This window comes from Ostreococcus lucimarinus, chromosome 5, assembly GCF_000092065.1.
Source record: "Ostreococcus lucimarinus CCE9901 chromosome 5, complete sequence".
Classification (NCBI taxonomy): Eukaryota; Viridiplantae; Chlorophyta; class Mamiellophyceae; order Mamiellales; family Bathycoccaceae; genus Ostreococcus; species Ostreococcus sp. 'lucimarinus'.
Window position 1 is genome coordinate 592808 of NC_009359.1, and position 19021 is coordinate 611828.

General features: G+C 56.7%; 13 protein-coding genes across 13 annotated transcripts; 6 read left to right on the forward strand and 7 right to left on the reverse strand.

Annotated features, from left to right (window-relative positions):
* Positions 1 to 687: 687 nt before the first annotated feature.
* Positions 688 to 906, forward strand: OSTLU_31820 (predicted protein; the record flags this gene model as incomplete). Its single annotated transcript, XM_001417778.1, has 1 exon — positions 688 to 906. One exon carries the CDS (start codon positions 688 to 690, stop codon positions 904 to 906), a length of 219 nt encoding a protein of 72 aa, XP_001417815.1.
* A 68-nt stretch (positions 907 to 974) lies between these two features.
* OSTLU_87339 (predicted protein) lies at positions 975 to 1928 on the reverse strand (the record flags this gene model as incomplete). Its single annotated transcript, XM_001418020.1, has 1 exon — positions 975 to 1928. One exon carries the CDS (start codon positions 1926 to 1928, stop codon positions 975 to 977), a length of 954 nt encoding a protein of 317 aa, XP_001418057.1.
* A 350-nt stretch (positions 1929 to 2278) lies between these two features.
* OSTLU_38920 (predicted protein) lies at positions 2279 to 3397 on the forward strand (the record flags this gene model as incomplete). Its single annotated transcript, XM_001417779.1, has 2 exons — positions 2279 to 2578; positions 2744 to 3397. Coding segments are annotated over 2 exons (954 nt in total), but the record flags the coding sequence as incomplete, so codon positions are not given.
* Positions 3398 to 3945: 548 nt separating this feature from the next.
* Positions 3946 to 5184, reverse strand: OSTLU_49687 (predicted protein; the record flags this gene model as incomplete). Its single annotated transcript, XM_001418021.1, has 2 exons — positions 3946 to 4773; positions 4828 to 5184. The coding sequence occupies 2 exons, from the start codon at positions 5182 to 5184 to the stop codon at positions 4021 to 4023; spliced, it is 1110 nt and encodes a 369-aa protein (XP_001418058.1). The 3' UTR covers positions 3946 to 4020.
* Positions 5185 to 5529: 345 nt separating this feature from the next.
* OSTLU_31824 (predicted protein) lies at positions 5530 to 6096 on the forward strand (the record flags this gene model as incomplete). The annotated part of the gene is made up of 1 exon (XM_001417780.1): positions 5530 to 6096. One exon carries the CDS (start codon positions 5530 to 5532, stop codon positions 6094 to 6096), a length of 567 nt encoding a protein of 188 aa, XP_001417817.1.
* A 409-nt stretch (positions 6097 to 6505) lies between these two features.
* OSTLU_4049 (predicted protein) lies at positions 6506 to 7402 on the reverse strand (the record flags this gene model as incomplete). The annotated part of the gene is made up of 1 exon (XM_001418022.1): positions 6506 to 7402. A coding segment is annotated over one exon (897 nt), but the record flags the coding sequence as incomplete, so codon positions are not given.
* A 628-nt stretch (positions 7403 to 8030) lies between these two features.
* OSTLU_9714 (predicted protein) lies at positions 8031 to 8258 on the reverse strand (the record flags this gene model as incomplete). Its single annotated transcript, XM_001418023.1, has 1 exon — positions 8031 to 8258. A coding segment is annotated over one exon (228 nt), but the record flags the coding sequence as incomplete, so codon positions are not given.
* Positions 8259 to 8860: 602 nt separating this feature from the next.
* Positions 8861 to 10246, forward strand: OSTLU_15517 (predicted protein; the record flags this gene model as incomplete). The annotated part of the gene is made up of 1 exon (XM_001417781.1): positions 8861 to 10246. One exon carries the CDS (start codon positions 8861 to 8863, stop codon positions 10244 to 10246), a length of 1386 nt encoding a protein of 461 aa, XP_001417818.1.
* A 109-nt stretch (positions 10247 to 10355) lies between these two features.
* On the reverse strand, positions 10356 to 11177 carry OSTLU_38773 (predicted protein; the record flags this gene model as incomplete). Its single annotated transcript, XM_001418024.1, has 2 exons — positions 10356 to 10799; positions 10947 to 11177. 2 exons carry the CDS (start codon positions 11175 to 11177, stop codon positions 10356 to 10358), a joined length of 675 nt encoding a protein of 224 aa, XP_001418061.1.
* Positions 11178 to 11632: 455 nt separating this feature from the next.
* OSTLU_2293 (predicted protein) lies at positions 11633 to 12928 on the forward strand (the record flags this gene model as incomplete). The annotated part of the gene is made up of 1 exon (XM_001417782.1): positions 11633 to 12928. A coding segment is annotated over one exon (1296 nt), but the record flags the coding sequence as incomplete, so codon positions are not given.
* A 101-nt stretch (positions 12929 to 13029) lies between these two features.
* OSTLU_31831 (predicted protein) lies at positions 13030 to 14085 on the reverse strand (the record flags this gene model as incomplete). The annotated part of the gene is made up of 1 exon (XM_001418025.1): positions 13030 to 14085. One exon carries the CDS (start codon positions 14083 to 14085, stop codon positions 13030 to 13032), a length of 1056 nt encoding a protein of 351 aa, XP_001418062.1.
* Positions 14086 to 14256: 171 nt separating this feature from the next.
* OSTLU_31832 (predicted protein) lies at positions 14257 to 15210 on the reverse strand (the record flags this gene model as incomplete). Its single annotated transcript, XM_001418026.1, has 1 exon — positions 14257 to 15210. The coding sequence occupies one exon, from the start codon at positions 15208 to 15210 to the stop codon at positions 14257 to 14259; it is 954 nt and encodes a 317-aa protein (XP_001418063.1).
* Positions 15211 to 15619: 409 nt separating this feature from the next.
* OSTLU_31833 (predicted protein) lies at positions 15620 to 19021 on the forward strand (the record flags this gene model as incomplete). The annotated part of the gene is made up of 1 exon (XM_001417783.1): positions 15620 to 19021. The coding sequence occupies one exon, from the start codon at positions 15620 to 15622 to the stop codon at positions 19019 to 19021; it is 3402 nt and encodes a 1133-aa protein (XP_001417820.1).

Consider the following 19021-nt stretch of genomic DNA (forward strand, 5'->3'; position numbering starts at 1 on the left):
GAGTGGGCCGGTGCTCTGAAAGGCGCGGCCAATCGCTCCAACAAACTGCTTAGCGTGAAGAGAAAAGCCGGTTCCAAGGACAAACACGCGTTCACGCCGTCGAAGCCAAACACCGACAAGTCTTCCGAAGTCAAGGATAACAAGAGCGAAAAGAAGCACAAGAAGGATAAAAAGTTCAAAAAAGCGTCATCTTCCAAACGCTTGAAAGGAACGTGAGACAGGACGAGATTTTAATACGTAGAAACCCGTTCAGAAACACGCCACTTCGCGCCGTGAGTCATCATGTTACGCATGGCGACGCTCGCCTTATCCGTCGTCGCCAGTACCGCGAATCGCGCGAGTGCTTTTCGATCGTCACCGACGCCGCTCGTCGTCCGCGCGCGCCGATGCGTCGCATCGCCGCGACTAAACGTCGGATACAGTTGCGACGGACCGAAGGCGTTGCACGGAGACGACGACGCGGGAGCCGTACAGTGGGAGGTGCACGAAGTGAAAGGGGACGGTCGATGCTTGTTTCGTTCAGTTTCTGTCGCACGGGCGCTGTCAAAGAGCGGTCGACGTCAGAGTGAAGTCGACGAGCTTGCGAGCGCCGACGAATTGCGCGCAGCGGCGGTAAATGAGCTCCTCGAACGACGCGAGGAGACAGAGTGGTTCATCGAAGGCGATTTCGATGATTACGTCGCGCGCATGCAGCAGCCGATGGCGTGGGGAGGTGAACCAGAGATTATTATGCTCACGCATGTGCTCGCGAGCCCGATAAGCGTGTATATGGCCGAAGGCGTGGGCATGCGTTCCATAGGGGTGTACGGCGAAGACTATGCGGATAGCGCTCAGTACGACGATTTGGCGGTGTTGTTCCATGGCGCTGGACATTACGAGGCGCTTCGCGTGTTCGGGAGGGCGTGATGCGATGGATTGTCGAAACGCATCTTTTCGCGCCAAAGGTGAATGTTGAATGTTTGTAATACTGTTATCTAAACCGTGACTTTGTCGCACGGCACGCAGAATGACTTTTGAATGTCGGTCAACTTTGAACGATCTCGCGCGCAACAAGATTTCGAGCACGCGCCGACGCTTTCTTCTCCCATCATGAACACGGGATTGCGCTCGCACTCGTGACCTTGCGCCCAGACGGGGCACAATTCTGTTTCATCCGTGCAAGTCGGCGTTTTAGCCGTGCCAGTTTCGAACGGATTTTCGTGAATCCACTTCGTCGCTGTGTATTTCGTGCCCCCAAGCGTCGGACACGACGCGTGATTGGCGAATGGATCATTCGTACCGTTGATGTGAAACGAAAAGAACAACACGGCTTCGCCTTTCTTCGGTATCACGCTGAAACCGTTTCCATCGTTCCAACCACACTCGCTCAGCTTATCTTTGTTTGCTAAAAATGCTGCTTTTGTCTCCGGGAGCGGCGTTCCTTGTGGAAAAGACGTCTCACCACCGGATGTTGGCTCTCGTAGAAACATCAACACCGTCGCGATGCGCTTGCCTCCGTTCTCACTAATAATCCCATCGTGATGCGCCACGTATTCTTGTCCATCCCGATATCTCAGTAACTGTAACTGTTCTTGATGCTCCCACGGAATTCCACTGTATTTAGCCACGCGATCTTCCACCCTTTGCAGCGTCTCTGTCAACCGCCGCGTCACAAACGTCCCAAACGACGTGCGCGCCGTCGACACCGCCCCCGACTCATCGGAGTTCACCACCGTCGATCGCTCTAATTTTTTCTCCCCGAGCTCGATCAAATGCTCACACTCTTCGTCGCTGAGAAAGTTTTTAAGCAAAAACACCCTCGGCGACCAGCTCAGCGTCTCCACTACTTTCGACCTTTCGACGTCGTCTTCGTCGCCGCCGCCGCCGCTCGTGCTCGTCCGCGGCGCTTCTTCCCCGGACGTCGTCGTCGTCGTCGCGAACGTCGTCATCGACGACGACGACGACGCATCGTCGTCATCGACGCTCGCGCGTCCCGCACCGGCGCCGTCCGCGACGTCCGGCGCGGGCGGTCGCGCGACTTCGCCGAGCCATCCGATGAGACGCTGGTCATCGTCGACGACGACGTCCCCGTCATCCGCGCGACCGCGCGACGCGAGCGCGGCGATGACGCACGCGACGAGCGCCGCGCCACCGATCCGTCGCGCGCGTCGTCCGCTCGCGCGCGTCGTTCGCATCGTCGCGCTCTGCGGTGTCGACATCAATCAATCAATCAAATCAATCAGTCATTCATTCATCATCGCGTCGTCGAGCCGCTCGGGACACCGACGCGCGCGGATCGATGGGGTGCGCGTCGTCCAAGGCGGTCGACGGCGCGCCGTTGGGTTCGGAACCGTCGACGGCGACGCGCGCGGACGGCGATGTGGCGCGGCGAGAGACGCCGGAGGCGTCGTCACCGAACGCGCGCGCGGTTGCGAACGCGAACGCGAACGCGAACGCGAAACCGACGCGGTTCGAGGACGCGTACGAACTCCTGGACGAGATGTCGAGCGGAGGGTTTAGTTTGGTGCATCGCGCGCGATCGCGCGTCGACGGACAGGTGCGAGCGGTGAAGGTGATTCGCATCAGGGACGAGGAGAGCGTGGACGAGCGCGAGGACGAGACGGGGAGCGAACGGAGCGACGAGAGCGGGGAGAGTAGTGGGACGCGATTCGGGAGCGATGAAGAAGATGATGACGAGGATGTGAGTTCTGTGAGCTCCAAGAATGTCGTGAGACAACCGAAGCGGAGCATGCGGTTACGAGAGGCGCGCGCGGAGTACGAGCTCGCGCTAGAGGCGGAACATTCGAGCGTGGTAAAGGTGTACGATTTTTATTACGATGCGCCGAGCGCGTACGTGGTGATGGAGTTGTTAGAGGGTGAAGAATTATTGGATGATTTGCTCGCGCGAGGTGAATACGAAGAAGAAGACGCTAGGGTTCTCATGCGACAAATTTTACAAGCGTTGCGAGCGTGTCACGCAAAACACATCGTGCACAGAGACGTAAAGCTGGAGAACATGTCTTTCGCACGCAAGGGCGATCTGAATTCATTGCGACTGGTAGATTTCGGGCTTGCACAGAGATTAGGAGACGGGAGTAACAAGTGCCAGTGCAATTGTGGCTCGTCTTCATACGTCGCGCCGGAAATTTTGGGCAGTAAAAATTATAACGCCGCCGTGGACATGTGGTCGGCGGGCGTCATAATGTACCTCCTTTTGTGCGGCGAGTTACCGTTTTACGTCGAAGATGAAAACGATGAGCAGCAACTTTTTGCGCAAATTAGTCTTCGACGCATCGCGCCGATGTCGTGTGACGTATCGGACGAGGCGTTGGATCTCATCGATCGCTTGCTTATCATCGATCCCGCAAAGCGGTTGACGGCGGAAGAAGCCTTGTTGCATCCATGGTTCAAAGGGAACGATACCGTGCATCAGGACGATCTAGGACGATTTCGACTGGCTCGATATATCAGGAAGCAACCGAAAGGAACATTCAAAGAGCGGACGTACGCCAAAGGTGAAGTTTTGTGTCATCGAGGCGATAGAGCACACGAACTTTTCGTCATACAATCAGGAGTGTGTGAAGAATACATCGAGAGTGCGGAGGGAATCAAGCAGCGAGTGAAGCGGCATTACGTTCATGACTATGTTGGAGATCGTGGATTATACATCCCAGCTGGTGTAGTGGTGCACAACGATGAAAACGAAGACGAAGAGGATGTCTCCGCGCCTTGCGCACAATTTGTACAATTGGCGCGGCGCGTATCAACGCTCATTCGAATCAAAAATATTTGGCTTCGTGGACGAAGGCAAGTGAGCCTGAGGGCACTCACTGAGACAATCGTCACCATCGTCACGAGCGCGCAGCTCCGCCAAATAGTCGCCGAAGATTACGGCGTATACGACGAAGTCATGTCGCAACGGGCAGATTGAGCTTACAATATCTATACATTAGCTACCTAGACTTCCTAGACTTTTCTAGAATATAGGCTACAGTTACTAGCGTTACCGTACATCCTGTACATCTTTTTTTTGCTGTATGCTCACGCGTTGGCACGAAGCGTTCGTCTTTCGAACGCTCCAGTGAGCATTCCGCATGCGGCGTTTGTGTCCAAGCCACGCGTGCGTCGTATGGTATGCGTCACACCGCCCTCTAACTGCGCACAGAATCGATGAATGGCGTTTCCGGATGGCCTTGTGTGATTAATACCATCGATGTTATTCCAAGGAATGATGTTGACGTGTGCGCCGGTACCAAACTTCCGTTTTAACATTCGGCTCAGCGCTTTTGCTTGAGATGGGGAATCGTTGACGCCGGCGAGCAAGGTGTACTCGAACGTCACGCGTCTCCCTGTCTCCTTAAAGTAAGCGCGTGCGTCATTCAATAAGTCCTCCATTGGATAGTACTTCGCGGATGGCACTATTTTTGCCCGCGTGTGTTGATCAGGGGCGTGCAAAGAGATTGCAAGCGTGATTGCGAGCTTTTCCTTCGCCAGTTTCTTCAACGAATTCGGGATGCCAACGGTTGAAACTGTTATGTGCCGTCCACCAATCCCAACATCTTCGTTCAGGCACCTTATCGCTTGAACCACGGATTTGATATTCAGCATCGGTTCACCCATGCCCATAAAGACCACCTGCGAGACGCGTTTACCGTACAGCTCCTCGAGTTCGATCACCTGAGCCGTGATTTCCGCCGGCGTCAAATTTCGCTTGTATCCTTGCATCCCTGTCGCGCAAAACGTGCACTTCATCGCGCATCCGACTTGACTGCTCACACACGCCGTCAACCGATTCTTATCCCATCCCTGCACGCTTTTGAACACCTCAGATGCGTTCTCTACCTCCACCTCAGCCTCCGCGCTCGCGCGCCAACAACTCGCGTCTGGAATCCCCACCGCCTCGATCACCTCTCGCTCGCCCACGCGCAAGGAGACCTTCCCAGTGCCGCACCCACTCACGCTCGCCGACTCCACCGCCAATCTTCCGGTTCGATACCCCCCCGCGACGAGCGCGTCCCGCATTTCACGCGGTATCAGCGAGAAATCTTCAATCCTTCGACACCGCCGCGCGCCGTACAGGTGTTCGCGAATCTGCGTCGCTCGATACAAAGGTTGCCCGCACTCGTCGACGACGATCGATTTAAGCGCGCGCGCGGACATTCCGAGCAAATCCTTCGCGACGGCGCGCGCGGTGGCCGCCGCCATCGCGTCGTGGAGCGCGCGCGAGTGCGGCGTCGCACTTACTCGCACGCGCGCGACGACGACGCGCGGGCGAGGTCGATGGCGACGACGACGACGGCGACGACGACGAGCATGAAAATCACGCCCACGTACGTCTCGCCGTTCGCCGCGAACGACGCCGCGACGACACCTGTACCGGTGACGAAACCGGCGGCGGCGAAACCGGCGGCGAAACCGACGACGACGGAAGCGAAAGCGAAGGCGAAACCGACGGAAGCGAAGCCGAAACCGACGGGTGCTAAACCGTCGAACGCGAACGCGAACGCGAACGCGAACGCGAACGGGACGCGCGCACCGTCGAACGCGGGGATGGGGAAGAAGAAGCGCAAGCGTAAAGACAAGGATGGTCAAGCCGCCGGCGCGGAGGCGAAGAAGAAGTTGTTCACGAAGAAGGATTGGACGTGTGCGTGTGGATTTCTGAATTATTCGAAAAATAAGCTGGCGTGTCATAAGTGCAAAGCCGCGAGACCGGCTCGGGTGGGTAGGAACGCGGCGGAGGATTACCTGTCGCGGTGGGCGGTGATGGAGACTACCGAAGTCAATGCCATCCACCATCAATTTTTGCTGAAGCAAGTCGGGATCGATAACGAGCTCCGGGATGAGTTTTTTGATTTCTTCGTTGAGTATTGCGGTAGTTTGCCGGACAGTCGTCGAAGGAAGATCGTTTCGGGGGCGAAAAAGGTCCGGGCACGTTTGGACGCGATTTTGCAAGCGTGCGACAATAGAAAAGGCGCCGCGAGCGAGAGCGATGAGGGCGAAGACGAAGACAAGGCGCCGGTCACGGCGAATGTAGCACAAACAAAAAAACGCGGCAATCGAGGGAAAAAGGGCCGAGGCAAGCAAGCTGCCAAGGCTTCTCCAACGCCCGCAATGTAGTATAGCAGTTGAATTCGAAGTTAATTCAGTTAAATCTAACGCTAACAGTCGCTAAAAACTACCACCCACCGAGATCAATACTTCCTCTCGGTGTCGTCAAAGGTGATTTCGCGGGTGAGTTCGTCGAGAGGAGGATGACAGCGCGTTGTCGTGCCTTTCGACAGCTCTCCAACAGCTCGCTCATCGGGGTGTTGCCGAGCACGGGCGTGTGCATGGGCGTCCGAGGAGTGCTCCCTATATCCGGAGTCATCGCCAGCTGCGAAAACGCGTGTGATTCAGGCGTCGCTTGTTTCAAAGCTTCGTTTTCTCCATGGAGAACGTTCACTAACATTTCCAACTGTGCGATCCTCTCCGTCGCTGCGTCCAACTGTCTCTTAAGCTTGAGCTCAGCTTTGGTGGATTTTTCAAAGTTAACTGCAACTCTGTTCCGAATGCTTCTGGCCCGATTGGCATACTTGAGCGTGTTTAGCGTCTCGTCCGCGTTCGTGTCGGCTGGTGATACGCAAGCAAACATCACCGTTCGACTGTTACCTCCGAGCGAATCTTGCAGTAACCTCGTGAGCTTTGAATCTCGGTACGGCACGTGACCCCACTCGCGCCTATTCGCATCCGTCAACGCAGATATGCAGTTTGAAAGCGCGAGCAACCCCATATTAATCTGTACGCCTTCTTTGAAACGTTGACCTCTACTTTCATTGAGTGTCACGCGCTCAGAGCCGGCGAGATCCACCAGGTGAAGTTTTGCCAGTGTCGCCTTGGCATCGCCAACTTTTGTCTCGACGTTTATTGTCAATATCGCGTGTGAGCGACTCGACCGCACATTCATCGTACTCTCCGCCGTTGCTCTGCGAAGAATACCTTCCTCTAGCACGTCTAAACAACCTTGAACATCGCTCACTTGTACGATTCGAGCTCCGTTCAAGTACACACCTCCCTCTTTGGGATTTTCCCGAATCGTCACCGCCGTCGCCGTCGCCGTCGCTTCTGGATCCTCACTATCGAGCAATAAATCCCGAATTTCGTCCTTATAAATCTCTATGAACGAAGTACACACCTTAACCGTCGTCATCGCCTCGCAGTCGGCGATGCTCGCGAAGATCGTGTCAAAAACTCTTCGAGCCATGCCCGCGCCGGCGTTGTCGCCACCCATGCCCATCGTGTGCGTCTTCCCCGAACCCGTCTGTCCGTACGCCATGACGCTCCCATTATACCCTTGCAATACCCCACCCACTATTTCTTTTACGTGCGCGTCGTACGTCACCGCCAGCTCGTCTTCGTTTCCTCTCGAGACGCCGTCGTACGTAAACTGATGCCCGCTCTTCGTCGCCACGCTGTCCTCGGCGATGACCAGAGCCTCGCTCGATCCCAACGCGAGTTCGCGCGCTATGAGCGGTCGAACGACAGCGATGACTTTGACGCAATCACTCGTCGCGCTTCGCGTGGACATCGCGCTCGGCGACGACGAACGCTGCGACGCGGCATCGCCAGCCGTCGGTCGCGACGCGCGTCTCGGCGTCCTCGGCGCGCTCGGCAGAAAGGATTTCGACGGCGATGGGGCACCCACGGACGACGTCGTCGATCGATCTTCGCGCGCGTCGTCCATGACGTCGCCGCGGGGCGTGTCACGACGGCGCAGTGTGCGGCACTCGGACGCGAATTGTTGGATTACGTGTCATTTGTTTGGATTGGCGTTCGCGCGCGCGTCGAAGCGGTTCAAAGCGTGATTTGGAGATCTATTACCAGTGTCGACACTGAGAACTAAGGAAAACTACCGCGGATCGATGATTGACTAGTGTCTCCGATGCCCCGCGCGGTGAGGACGAAGTCTTTGGCTACTTTTTTGTTTTGTCGGCGTCCGCCTTTGCTCGCCTCGCTTCTTCCTCCGCGCGTTGCTGCGCGAGCACAGCCTGGGGATCGTGCAACTCGAAATTCCTTCGCGCGTCCTTCAATTTAGCGTTCATCTCCAACAACTCATCCACGCGAGCAAACTTTTTCCGATCGTTTCTGATGACGTACAGCAAGTCTTCCGTCTGCATGCGACCGCGTCGTTCCGCCACCTCCATCGCTCGATGCGCGACGTTGGTGAGATAATCCACCAGCATGTCCTCCATGAGCTCGATCGAATCTGGATCGGGTTCCTTCGCGTCACCGAATCCGTACATCATGTACGCCACTGTCGCGTCGACGGTCGCCCGCGCGTCAGTCTCGCGTTCGTTTCGCGCTTCGAGCGTTCGTTCGAGTCCATCGACCACCCCTCGCCGCGCGCTCGCTCGATCGGCCCGTCATCGCTCGCATTCACCACGCACAATCTTTCGCGAACGCGCCGCGCTTCCTCGTGAACGCCTCGTCCTCGCCCTCGTGTTCCCGCTCGTCCTCCAGCTCCGCCGGTCCTCGTCCCGGTCGCGACGACGGAAAGCTCGCGTGCGTCGTCGTCTCCGTCGTTCGCGCGCGTTCGGCGACGTCCGCGGCGTTCGCTTTCGCGACGTGCACGGTCGTCGGCGCGCGCTCGGGCACGACGATCGGGAACGCGCTCATGATTCGACGCGATTCGACGCGATCGCGCGCGGGCGTCGTCGCGGTGTGCGGGACGCGGTCCGCGGACGAACGCGGGATTCGACGCACACCGCGACGACGCCGGCGCGCGCGCGAGCGAACGCGAGCGAACGCGAGCGGTCGCGGCGACCCGGCGCGCGGTCGAGCTCGAGCGAGTCCGACGACGCCGCGCGGCGAGCGAACGAACGCGCGCGCGCGCGGCGGCTCCGCCATGGCGACGACGGGCGAGACGGACGACGGCGCGACGGCGCGACGACGAGGGGCGCGGACGATGCGAGTGGGTGATGTGGTGTTGATTGAGATCAACGAAGGCGAGCGAGCGACGTTCGCGACGCTCAAGGAGGGGAAGAGCGTGGACGTAGGGAAGAGACAAAAAGTACCCGTCGAGGCGCTGTTGGGGGCGCCGTTCGGGTCGCGGTACGAGATCGTGCATAACACCGGCGCGTGCGTGCGATTGGGCGCGGAGGGGGTGGATGATGATGTCGCGCATGGTTCGGCGCCGGTGGAGGACGAGCGGTCGAATAAGCACGTGTCGAATAAACACGAAGGCGCGCAACGGCTCACGGACGCCGACATCGCGGCGTTGAGGAGAGAGTTTACCGGCGAGGAGATGGTGGAAATCATAGCGGCCAATAGCAAGACTTTCGACGAAAAGACGGCGTTCGCGCAAGAAAAGTATCGAGCGAGAAAGATGAAGAAGCACATGACGAGAATTTTGGTGAGATTTCCGTCGCCGAGGCAAGTTTGCGAGCAGTACTTTTACAGCAATCCGTACAAGACATCGCACATGCGCTTCGACGCGCTCTCGATGTTGCTCAACGCGGGGAACGTGGGCGCACACGCGCAAACTTTAGTGTTAGACACGTGTGGTGGCATCGTCCTCGGAGCCGTCACCCACCGCATGGGAGGTATGGGGCGCATTTGCAACGGATTTATAGGCCAAAATCCAACCGCGATGGATGTGTTGCTGCAGATGAATTTGGAAGACGCACACTTCGATTGCATGCGACACGCGGCGCTTTCGAAGCTTATCGAGAGGCGAGAGGGAAGAATGGATGAAGATTCGAAGATGGATGAAGCGAATGGGTCAAAGGATGGCGAAAAACTGTCGACGACGGAGAAACAGGAGCGAAAGCACATGAAAGTCAAGTACGCCGCCGAAGACGACTTTGCCAACTTTGCCCGCCAGGGCTTCAGCTCACTCATCGTCTCCTCCCTTTCAATCGAGCCAAAATCTACGCTTGAACAATTGCTACCGCTGTGCGCGTCCTCAGCGTCGTTCGCTATATGGTTCAACGCCGCCCAACCTTTAGCCGAGGCGTTGCATCATCTGAGAAACACGAACACTGCGATTAATCTTTCCTTGGTCGAACCATTCATGCGAGCCCAGCAAGTACTGCCTGGGCGGACGCATCCCGTGATGACTACTGATGCTGGCTCAGGCGGGTGGATTTTGAGCGGCACCTACGTCGGTGTTGGCAATTCAGTACACGAAAACTCCAAGCCAGAGGCAGAGATGGCGGAGACAGCGAAGACGGCGGAGACGGCGACGCCAAAAGACGAATCGAACAAAAAGGCAAAATTGGAGGATGAGTGAATTTTATCGGTTCGGCTAGAATACTACAATAGCGAGAGAATCGCGGGCGACGTTCTCAAACTACTACTACCGCTATTTAATGCTACCCCTAGATGATAGACGAGTGTCCTCAACGCGAGAAGAACATCCAAACGATGAAAAGAATGAGCACCGTTGCGAACATCCCTCCATACACTAAGATGGCATCCAGTCTCTGTCGCCGATCAATGACTCGCAACAAACTCGATGACACGCCCATTTTGTCGAGCAAACTGAAGACCTTGCGCTTGACGTTTCGCAAGGTGGCGCTTTGTTCGCTCAAATTGCCAAGCACGCTCGCCCCTTGCTCGAGCAATTCATCCACCATCGAACCCGACCGCCGAACTGATTTCATCGAGCCAGATTCCGCGTCGTACTCTCCCACGAGCGAACGAAACCCCTCGTCGTCGGTCACTCTGCGCATTAAATCTTCGCGCTCCTTTTGTTCGTTTAACCGACGCTCCTCTCGCGACCCAAATCTATGCAACGACATCTCCAGATGATCCGTTTCCTCGATCACGTGTTCAACTTTTCTCTGTTTACGTTTCGAGTCGCGCGATATTCCCGTCAGTCGTTATGTTCGCATCGGCGCGCCGTCGTTCGTCGCGAGGGGCACCAAGCGTTTGCGACGTCGCCGAGAATTACACCAACGTCTCGTCTCTCATCCACATCACCGTCGCACCTTCCACGTATCGCTCTTCGCGATCGACGCCGTCATCGCCATCGCTCTCCACTGTCGCTCCATTTCGCTCGTAATCTTCTTCAGCTCTCCCATGCGCGTCCGCATCTCTCTCGCCAATCCATCGTTCACGCCGTGTCCGCGTCCCTCGTCGCGCTCGAGCTTGGACAATCCCTCGGTGACGTCGAAGCACAGGCGACGGGAGACGGCGTAGAGGTCTTCCAAGCTCGCCATGCTCGACGGCGTTCGCGAACGGGCGCGTGTCCACGACGCGCGCTGACGAGTGCGGCTCGGCGCATAAAGTGTCGTTCCCAGCGCGGATAGCGATGCGCGGCGAGGCGCGGCGAGGCGAGGACGACGGCGCCACACGCCCGCGCGCGCGAGCGACCGCGAGCTCGGACGACGCGGACGAACGCGTGGACGCGGACGAACGCGCGAGGACGTCGACGAACGCGCCGAACGCTCGATAAAAGAACGCGAGCGTCATGGTTTTCACCCTGACCGCCGCCCAGCGAGAAGATCTCGTCGCGCGCGTGGATGCGTCGCTGAGCGCGATTGGATTCCATTGTCACGGAAAGACGGATCAATTAAACGCTCGAGCGAAGGCCGAGGAGATCGAACAGCGCGCGTTCAGCGCCGCGGACGTGTCTTCGAGCACGACGAGTGGGGACAGACCTCTGATCGAAGTCATGCGCTTGTACGTCAAGAAGGCGGCTGAGCTCATGAAGGAAGTCGTCGAATCTGGAGCGCAGGAAGGCGACGGCGACGCCGCTGGTGACGTGGAGATGGATGGTGATGAATTCGACGTCGGTAAAACGAGTAAGGATCGGGAATTCTACACCCAACAGCGCGCGGAACAAGTGTTGGCGCCGTTGTTGAATAAAGGCGCTTCGTACTCCAAGGTTCGACTGAGCACGAAGAGTTTCGGTATCGATGCCGCCAAGGTGGCGAGCCGAGCTTTTGTGAATTTGGCGTCAACGTTGAAGGAAGTGGACTTAAGCGACACCATCGCGGGGCGTCCCGAAGTCGAAGCATTGAAGGCAATGGAAATTTTCAGCGAGGGCTTGCTCGCGGCCAAGTTGACGTCGGTGGATTTGAGCGATAACGCGTTTGGTGAAAAGGGTGTTCGTGCGTGCACGAAGCTTCTTCAAGGACAAACCGAGTTGACTTCTATCGCGTTTTTGAACAACGGAATCTCTGAACAGGCTGCGCGTGCCATTCTTGAACTGCTTGCGTGCCCAGAAAAGCTCACTCGTTTCCATTTAGACAAGAACATGACGGGCAACGAAGGCACCGTGCACATCGCCGCCATCGTCGCGAAAGCGACAGGTATGAAGGATTTCAAGATGGCGGGTTCTCGTTTCTTCTGCGAGGGCGCGATTATGCTTGCTGAGGCGCTTTCGCACGGGAATTCTCTGGAGAGACTCGACTTGAACGATAACAACGTCAACGAGGAGGGCGCAGAAGCGCTCGTCAAAGTGTTGCCAAAGCATCCGAACCTTCAGTTCTTGAACCTCGAAGCGACGGCATTAGGACCGGACATGGGTGGAACTCTTCTCATGGCCGTAGCCAAGGGTTGCCCGAAGCTCGAAGTTCTCCACGTTAGCAGTAATGACTTTGAGCGAGAAGGCGCAGAAGCCGTCGCCCACGCCATCGCAGAGATGAAAAACCTCAAGGTTTTGACAATCGGTGATAACATACTTGGTGACTATGGGTTTACGCAAGTGTGCATGGCTTTGAGTCAATCGAACGCGCCTCTCGTGAGACTCGATGCGAGCTGCAACGAACTCCAAAAGTCAGGCGCCATCGCGGCGGCGCAACTCGCGGCGAGCAAGCCAGGATTTGAGCATCTCAACCTCGACGGTAACATGATTCCTGAAGACACCGTGGAAGAAATTCGCGCTATTTTGTCGGCGGCCGGTATCGAACACGCACTCGCACCGATGGAAGATAACGATCCCGAGGGTGAGGCGGATGATGAAGAAGCGGGCGCCGATATTGGAGATATGCTCTCTACTCTTGCCTCGCGCTGGAAGCTCTAAATTTGTCGTTGTCATGACATTCATCATCTACTAAAAACTCTAAATCATGCAGCTGTACTCATCGCATCGTCCTCCATGTACTCAATCAGCGCGTCAGGAACCATAAGGACAGGAACATGCGCGTATTGAAGAATGTATTGCGCCGTGCTGCCAATGATGTTCCTCGACAGAACTGCTCGTCGTGTTCGGTTGCCGATGACGAGTAAATCAATGGCCTTGCTAGACATGCGCTCGTCCACGTGCTCTAAAACTTTTTCTCGTATGTCACCGGTGAAATCGAGTAGTACGCTGTCGAGTTGATTTTCATCGTCTAAAAACGTCTTGAGCTCCTCGCGAATCTCCTCCAGCTCTGCAGAGACGCGAGCGAGTGTAGAGGCGTTTTCGTCAGCCGCGCAGTGCACGATTTGCACGATATCGGTCTTTCGCATTATTTCTCTCATGACGTAGTGTACGAGCGATTTGACGTGCGCGCCGTCGACTGCGATGCATATCGATCGACCGCAGCCGAACTCCTTGCCTTCTTCTCGCAACCCGAGATACGCTGATCCTACGGTGTCCTCGCGCAAATCGGAAACGTCTTTGAACAAGCGCGTGCGTATCAACAACACAGGATGAGAATCAATTTTCGCCGTGACATCACTGCTTACAGATCCCATCAAGAATCGAGGAATAATGCTCGGCGTGTGATGCCGCGATCCCAACACGAGCATGGCGTGTCTCGGGGCGTCGTATCTCATGTAATCGAGAATGCTTTTTGAGATTCCAATGTTGGTTTGCAGCAGAACGACTTCGTGGTGCGGATACTTGTTCCGACGCAACGAACGCCAAACGTCGTACGGTAAAAAGCGAGACGAATCTTCCAGGCTGATGTACCTATACGACGTGAGCTCGAGTTTCGCGGGGTCTCGCACTGTTTCGATGTGCAACAGCGTCAAGTTGATGGAGCTTGGATCGAGAAGAAGCCATTTTTCCAGCCATCTCCAGCACGCCTTGTCGTGAATTTGGTATCCAAAATCGAACGCAACGACGACTGTCAACCGAGATTCGTCGAAACCTGCCATTTGAGGCAGTTGGTGCACGGTCAGACGGTCGTCGAGCATCGCGTTGTGAAGACGTAAAGCTCGAGCATTGCGTCGTCGTCGTCGTCGTCGTCGTCGTCGTCGTCGTCGTCGCGCTTCAACTCAATCCGCCGCCGCTATGATTATAACGAAGCTAATACTAACTGCTAGTGTTATTACTTTTTGTATCAGTCGGCCCTTTCAAGAAACGAATCATGTGCGCTCGAAAAGCTTGACTTTAATTTGCGTGATGCGTAGACCCAACGAAACATCCTCGTTTACGTCGACGAGCTTCGGCGCGTCGGATAAATTTCCAGTCGTTTGAAATTTCTTCAAGCCGTCTCGAATGCGCTTCAAAACGCTTTCATCTGCGTCGGCTGCGTCCAAACAAGCCGTCAGCTCATCCATGCTCAGCGCGTCTAGCTTGTAACCGACGCCGCGCACCGCGTCTGATTCGGCGCTTCCGCGCCTTTCTTCGTGCGTTTCATCGTCACCGGCACCGTCGCGCGCGCGCGAATCGCTCGGAATCAATATCCAATCTTCTGCAACAATTCTTTTCTGCGTCTCGATCAGTTTTTCAATCTCTTCCTCGACCGTTCGTGGCGTCGTTTGCGCCCTCGATTCTTCCCCGTTTCCCGCGTTTCCCGCGAGCGCCTCCCGCGCGCTCCCGCACGCTCGCGCGAACAACTCTCGCACGTGCGCCCTGAGTTGTCGTCGCGTCATCTCGGCCAATTTCTCCGGTACGTGTATATCTTTCGTTTTGAACGCCATCTCGAACCCTCTCTTCTTCATCGCCATCTCCAGCGCCCGCGGATCGGCGCTCGCGTACGCGCCTCGTCCCTCGCGTTCGCCCCGCGCGTCCGGCGCCACCCATCGTCGCTTCTCCCCGTCCATCGCCAGCACGTATCTCACCAGCAGCGCTCGCGGAAAGTGTGCGTTCACCCCCACGCACCGTCTTCGAGGCATCAGCGCCAGCCTCGCCCCGTGCGTCGTCCCGTCGAGCGCCCACGCGTCGTCGCATCGCCGCAGCGCCCGCTTCAATCGCTCGCCCGTCGCGTCGTCGTCGTCCCGCGTCGCCGTCGCCGTCGCCGTCGACGTCGTCGCGACGGCGCGTCGCGCGACCTCACCGCCGCGCGTCGCGCGCGCGATCCCTCGCGCGCGCGACATCGCGCGCGTCGCGACGTGCCGCGCATCCGTCGTCGCCCGAACAACCGACCGCTCGAGCGCCCACAACCCTAATTCTAACGAACGGGCGATCGATCGGGCGATCGATCGGGCGAAAACACGAACGGCGCGGGAAACGGAATGCCGCGGTGGCGTCGACGGCGAAGCGCGACGCGAGCGACGACGCGCGACGCGAGCGAGACGACGGGTCGACGGCGCGCGAACGCGCGCGTGGAGAACGCGCGTGCGATGCGCGCGCGGACGACGCGCGTCGCGTCGACGCGCGCGAGAAGAGGACGGGAAGGAATTGCATCGTTTTGAGACGACGCGCGATATGGATGCGCGCGCGCGACGCGCGGACGGGGGAAACGGACGCGCGAGGGAGACGAGACGGGAAAAAAGTGTGACGACGATGCGATGGAGGACGAGCGGAAGGTTATGGACGGCGGTGGTGTGGACGCTGGCGACGATTGCGCGAGGGAGGACGGCGACGGCGCAGTATCAGACGACGGCGACGACGCTGACGTTGGAGCACGTGTGGCCGGATACTGGAGCGGTGTACGCGTCGACGGTGGTGTCGTTGTATGGGAGTGGATACGCGAACGCGTTGCCGCCGATGGGGTGTCGGTTCGGGGAGATTGTCGCGAATAAGGACTCGGCCGCGAGCACGACTTCGAAAGTCGTGTGCGCGACGCCGACCAACGTCTTCGCGGGTTTCGTCGCCGTTGGGTTGGCGCAGGCGACGGGAAAGAGATACGTTCCCGGGTCAGATGATTTAGTCGTGGACAACGGGCAGCATTCTTTCGAATTCGTCGTGCCTTGGAAACTATCCAAAGTGAATCCAGAGTACGCGTACAAGAGCGGCGGCGAAGTTCTGCGACTTTCAGGGACACATTTTCGTCCAGGAATGCTGTGCACGTTCAAAGACTCTTCGCTGACATCCGAGTACAGATTCATTTCTTCTGCGTTAGCCATGTGTGAGACCCGTGCGTCGAGCGAAGCGGAAGGAACGGTGGATTTGAATCTCACTCCAACTCACGCCGTCGGAGGCGGCGGCGCGAGCGTCGAGTACCAAACCGCGCCCATCATAGATGGGCCTTTAGTGTCCACCACCGCAGTTGGTGGTGACGTAGTGATACAAGCATCAAGTAGTACTCCGCTGAGCGGCGCCATAGCATCGTTCACGGCGAGTCCGATTCGTATCGGATGCTGGTTTGACGGCATTTGGGTGGCGGCGACTCTGCGCAGCGAAAGAGAGTTGGTGTGCAAAGCGCCTTTGCAGTCATTCGGCACTCCATCGCTGAGTGTCGTGGATATGTATGCTCAAAGAATGTTTCCGACGAATGCAACTCAGACTGGTTGGTTCACCTCATTCACCGTGAGCAAAGACGAAGTTGTCGACGTCGTGTTGCCTTCGGTTGGCAATGCGATGCGAAATACGGTGGCCGATTCTTCGACTCTGGTCGACTTTTTCGGCCGCAACCTTATTGCTGGCTCGGGTTCTGTTGGTGCACGCATTTGCCAAGCCTTGAACCCGGTTACATCTCCCGTTTTAGTGACGAATCAGGTCCAAAGCAAATGTGATTTTCCGGCGACACCATCCGAGACAGCGGCGCTGTCCACGCTCAGATACGGCTTTCACGCTGTGAGTGCAGGAGCCGGTGCAAGTGCCTCAGCGCAATTTCTGATTGTCTCGCCACCACAAATTACGTCGGTGGTACCGGGATTTCTTCGTGCGGGTACTGTCGCGACATTTTCGGGACAAAATCTCATGGACCCGTTTCGGCAAACATGGTGTGGGCACGACGGTATAGCTCTCGTCGCGCACGCGGTGTCGAGCGCGCTCATCCGATGCTCAGTCCCGTACCATCATCAGCTGCCTTCGGGTTCCTCTAGTTCTGCGCACGATCTAACCATAGACGTGCTTTCTGATTTATCGTCGCCGGGGGCCGGAGGAACCACCATGGGCTGGCTACCAGTAGCGAATGATTTAGAGAGCATCACGCCAAACGTCGGAGCGACGAGCGGTGGCACTCGAACGGTGCTGAAACTCACGGGTGGAACTATCCCAACTTCATCTTATTACACACCCACGTGCAGATTTGGCACGATAGTAACGTCGGCGATACACGTCCCTGGAGGTGGAGTTGCGTGTAGCTCTCCTGCATACGCCGCGCGTAACGTGACGGTGGGCATTGACGTCGAGTCGACGATAGAATTTCAGTACGTCGCACAGATTGGTGTGAGTGCCATAGTACCAGGAGCTCTTCCACAGAATGGGGGCTCGATATCTGTGTACTTGGATGCGGCACTTTCGTCTTCGTATTCAGCTGACTGCGTTTTCGTCACCAGCGGCGGGGATAAATTAAAGTCTTCTCTCGCCGATTCCTCGGGAACGCTCAAGTGCGCCTCGCCGCAGACTGGTATTGGCTTTGCAACGATGGCGATCGTCGTATCTGCGGCTAGCACGAACAACACTGCGTTTATAGACGAAGCAGCTGGGCAGTACTTCGACCTTGAAGTTCAAACCAGAACGCCTGGGGTGGAAGTTTTCCTCCCAACGGGCGCGAATTGGGTACAGGCGGAGGAAGTCATACACGCTGTGACGTCTGATGGATCTCTTCTCGGCGACAATTCGGGAGACGACGATTTCTGGTGTGTGTTCGGAAAAGCTGGAATATATGGAGGGTCAATATATTTGAGTGCGGCGAGTAGAGTATCGGGAACTATCCTGAAGTGCACCGTACCAGACCTCGATACGCTAATAGTTTCTGGGCAGAGTGGATTTGAGATTGTCATCGGTATTTGTTCTTCGACTGAAGTTTCGGCGAGCAGTTGCACCAGTTACGCGGGAACACGCGTGAGATACGAGAAAAAGCTGGGAGTTTCTTCAGTACTTCCAGTGAACGGTACGCAAGCAGGAGGCGATGTTGCAGTTCTCGTTGACTCTGCATCCGTGAAAGGTTTCGGCGCAAACGTGCCAAGCTGCAGATTTGGCACAATCTATCCCGTTGCGGGAACTTCGGTAACTGGAACGGGCGAGATAAATTGCGTGACACCGGCGCATGCTGCGGGTGTCGTTCCTGTGAGTGTTCCTCCGCTCGATTTGGGGTTGACGGCTTTGACATTTGAGTATATTTCCGTGTCCACTTCGCAATCGGTCTTGTCCACGACGTACGGCGCCGATCCGTACGTCGTTGCATACCTGATTGAACCGACACCAATGATCACAGAGGTCGTGCCTTGGGTTGGTTGGAGTGGAAGTGTTGTCACCTTGCTAGGCACAAACTTTCCAACTGGATCCGCCGTCAAGTGCAGATTCGGATCTGTCTCCGTCGATGCTCAGGTTGTTTCTACGGCTGTGATACAGTGCGGCGATACTTCGCCGATTACCTCTGACGACGTCGAAGAGCAGCGCGTCGCTGTCACGACGAGTTCGGGCGATTCAAATCCGAATGTGACGACGTTAGCACACTATGTCATTACTCAAGGAGATATCAGCGCCATTGATGCCGCTGACGGTTGGCAACAGGGTGGAAACGTAGTCGGCGTCACCGTTGCCAAGTGGGTCCCTGAAGGCTACACATCCTGTCGCTTTGGCACGATAACCGTTCAGAGTAGAGGCGGAGACGGCTTCGGTGCGATTGGCAAGGCGTCGGTATCGCAGTCATCGCAGTGGTGGTCAGATTCGACTGATGGCAAGAAAATAGAGTGCGTATCTCCAGCAGGAGCGCAAGGAAACGTAAATTTGGGAGTATCCATCCTCGGAAGCACTGCATCGTCTTTCATTGGTACTACGTTTACCTACATTTAG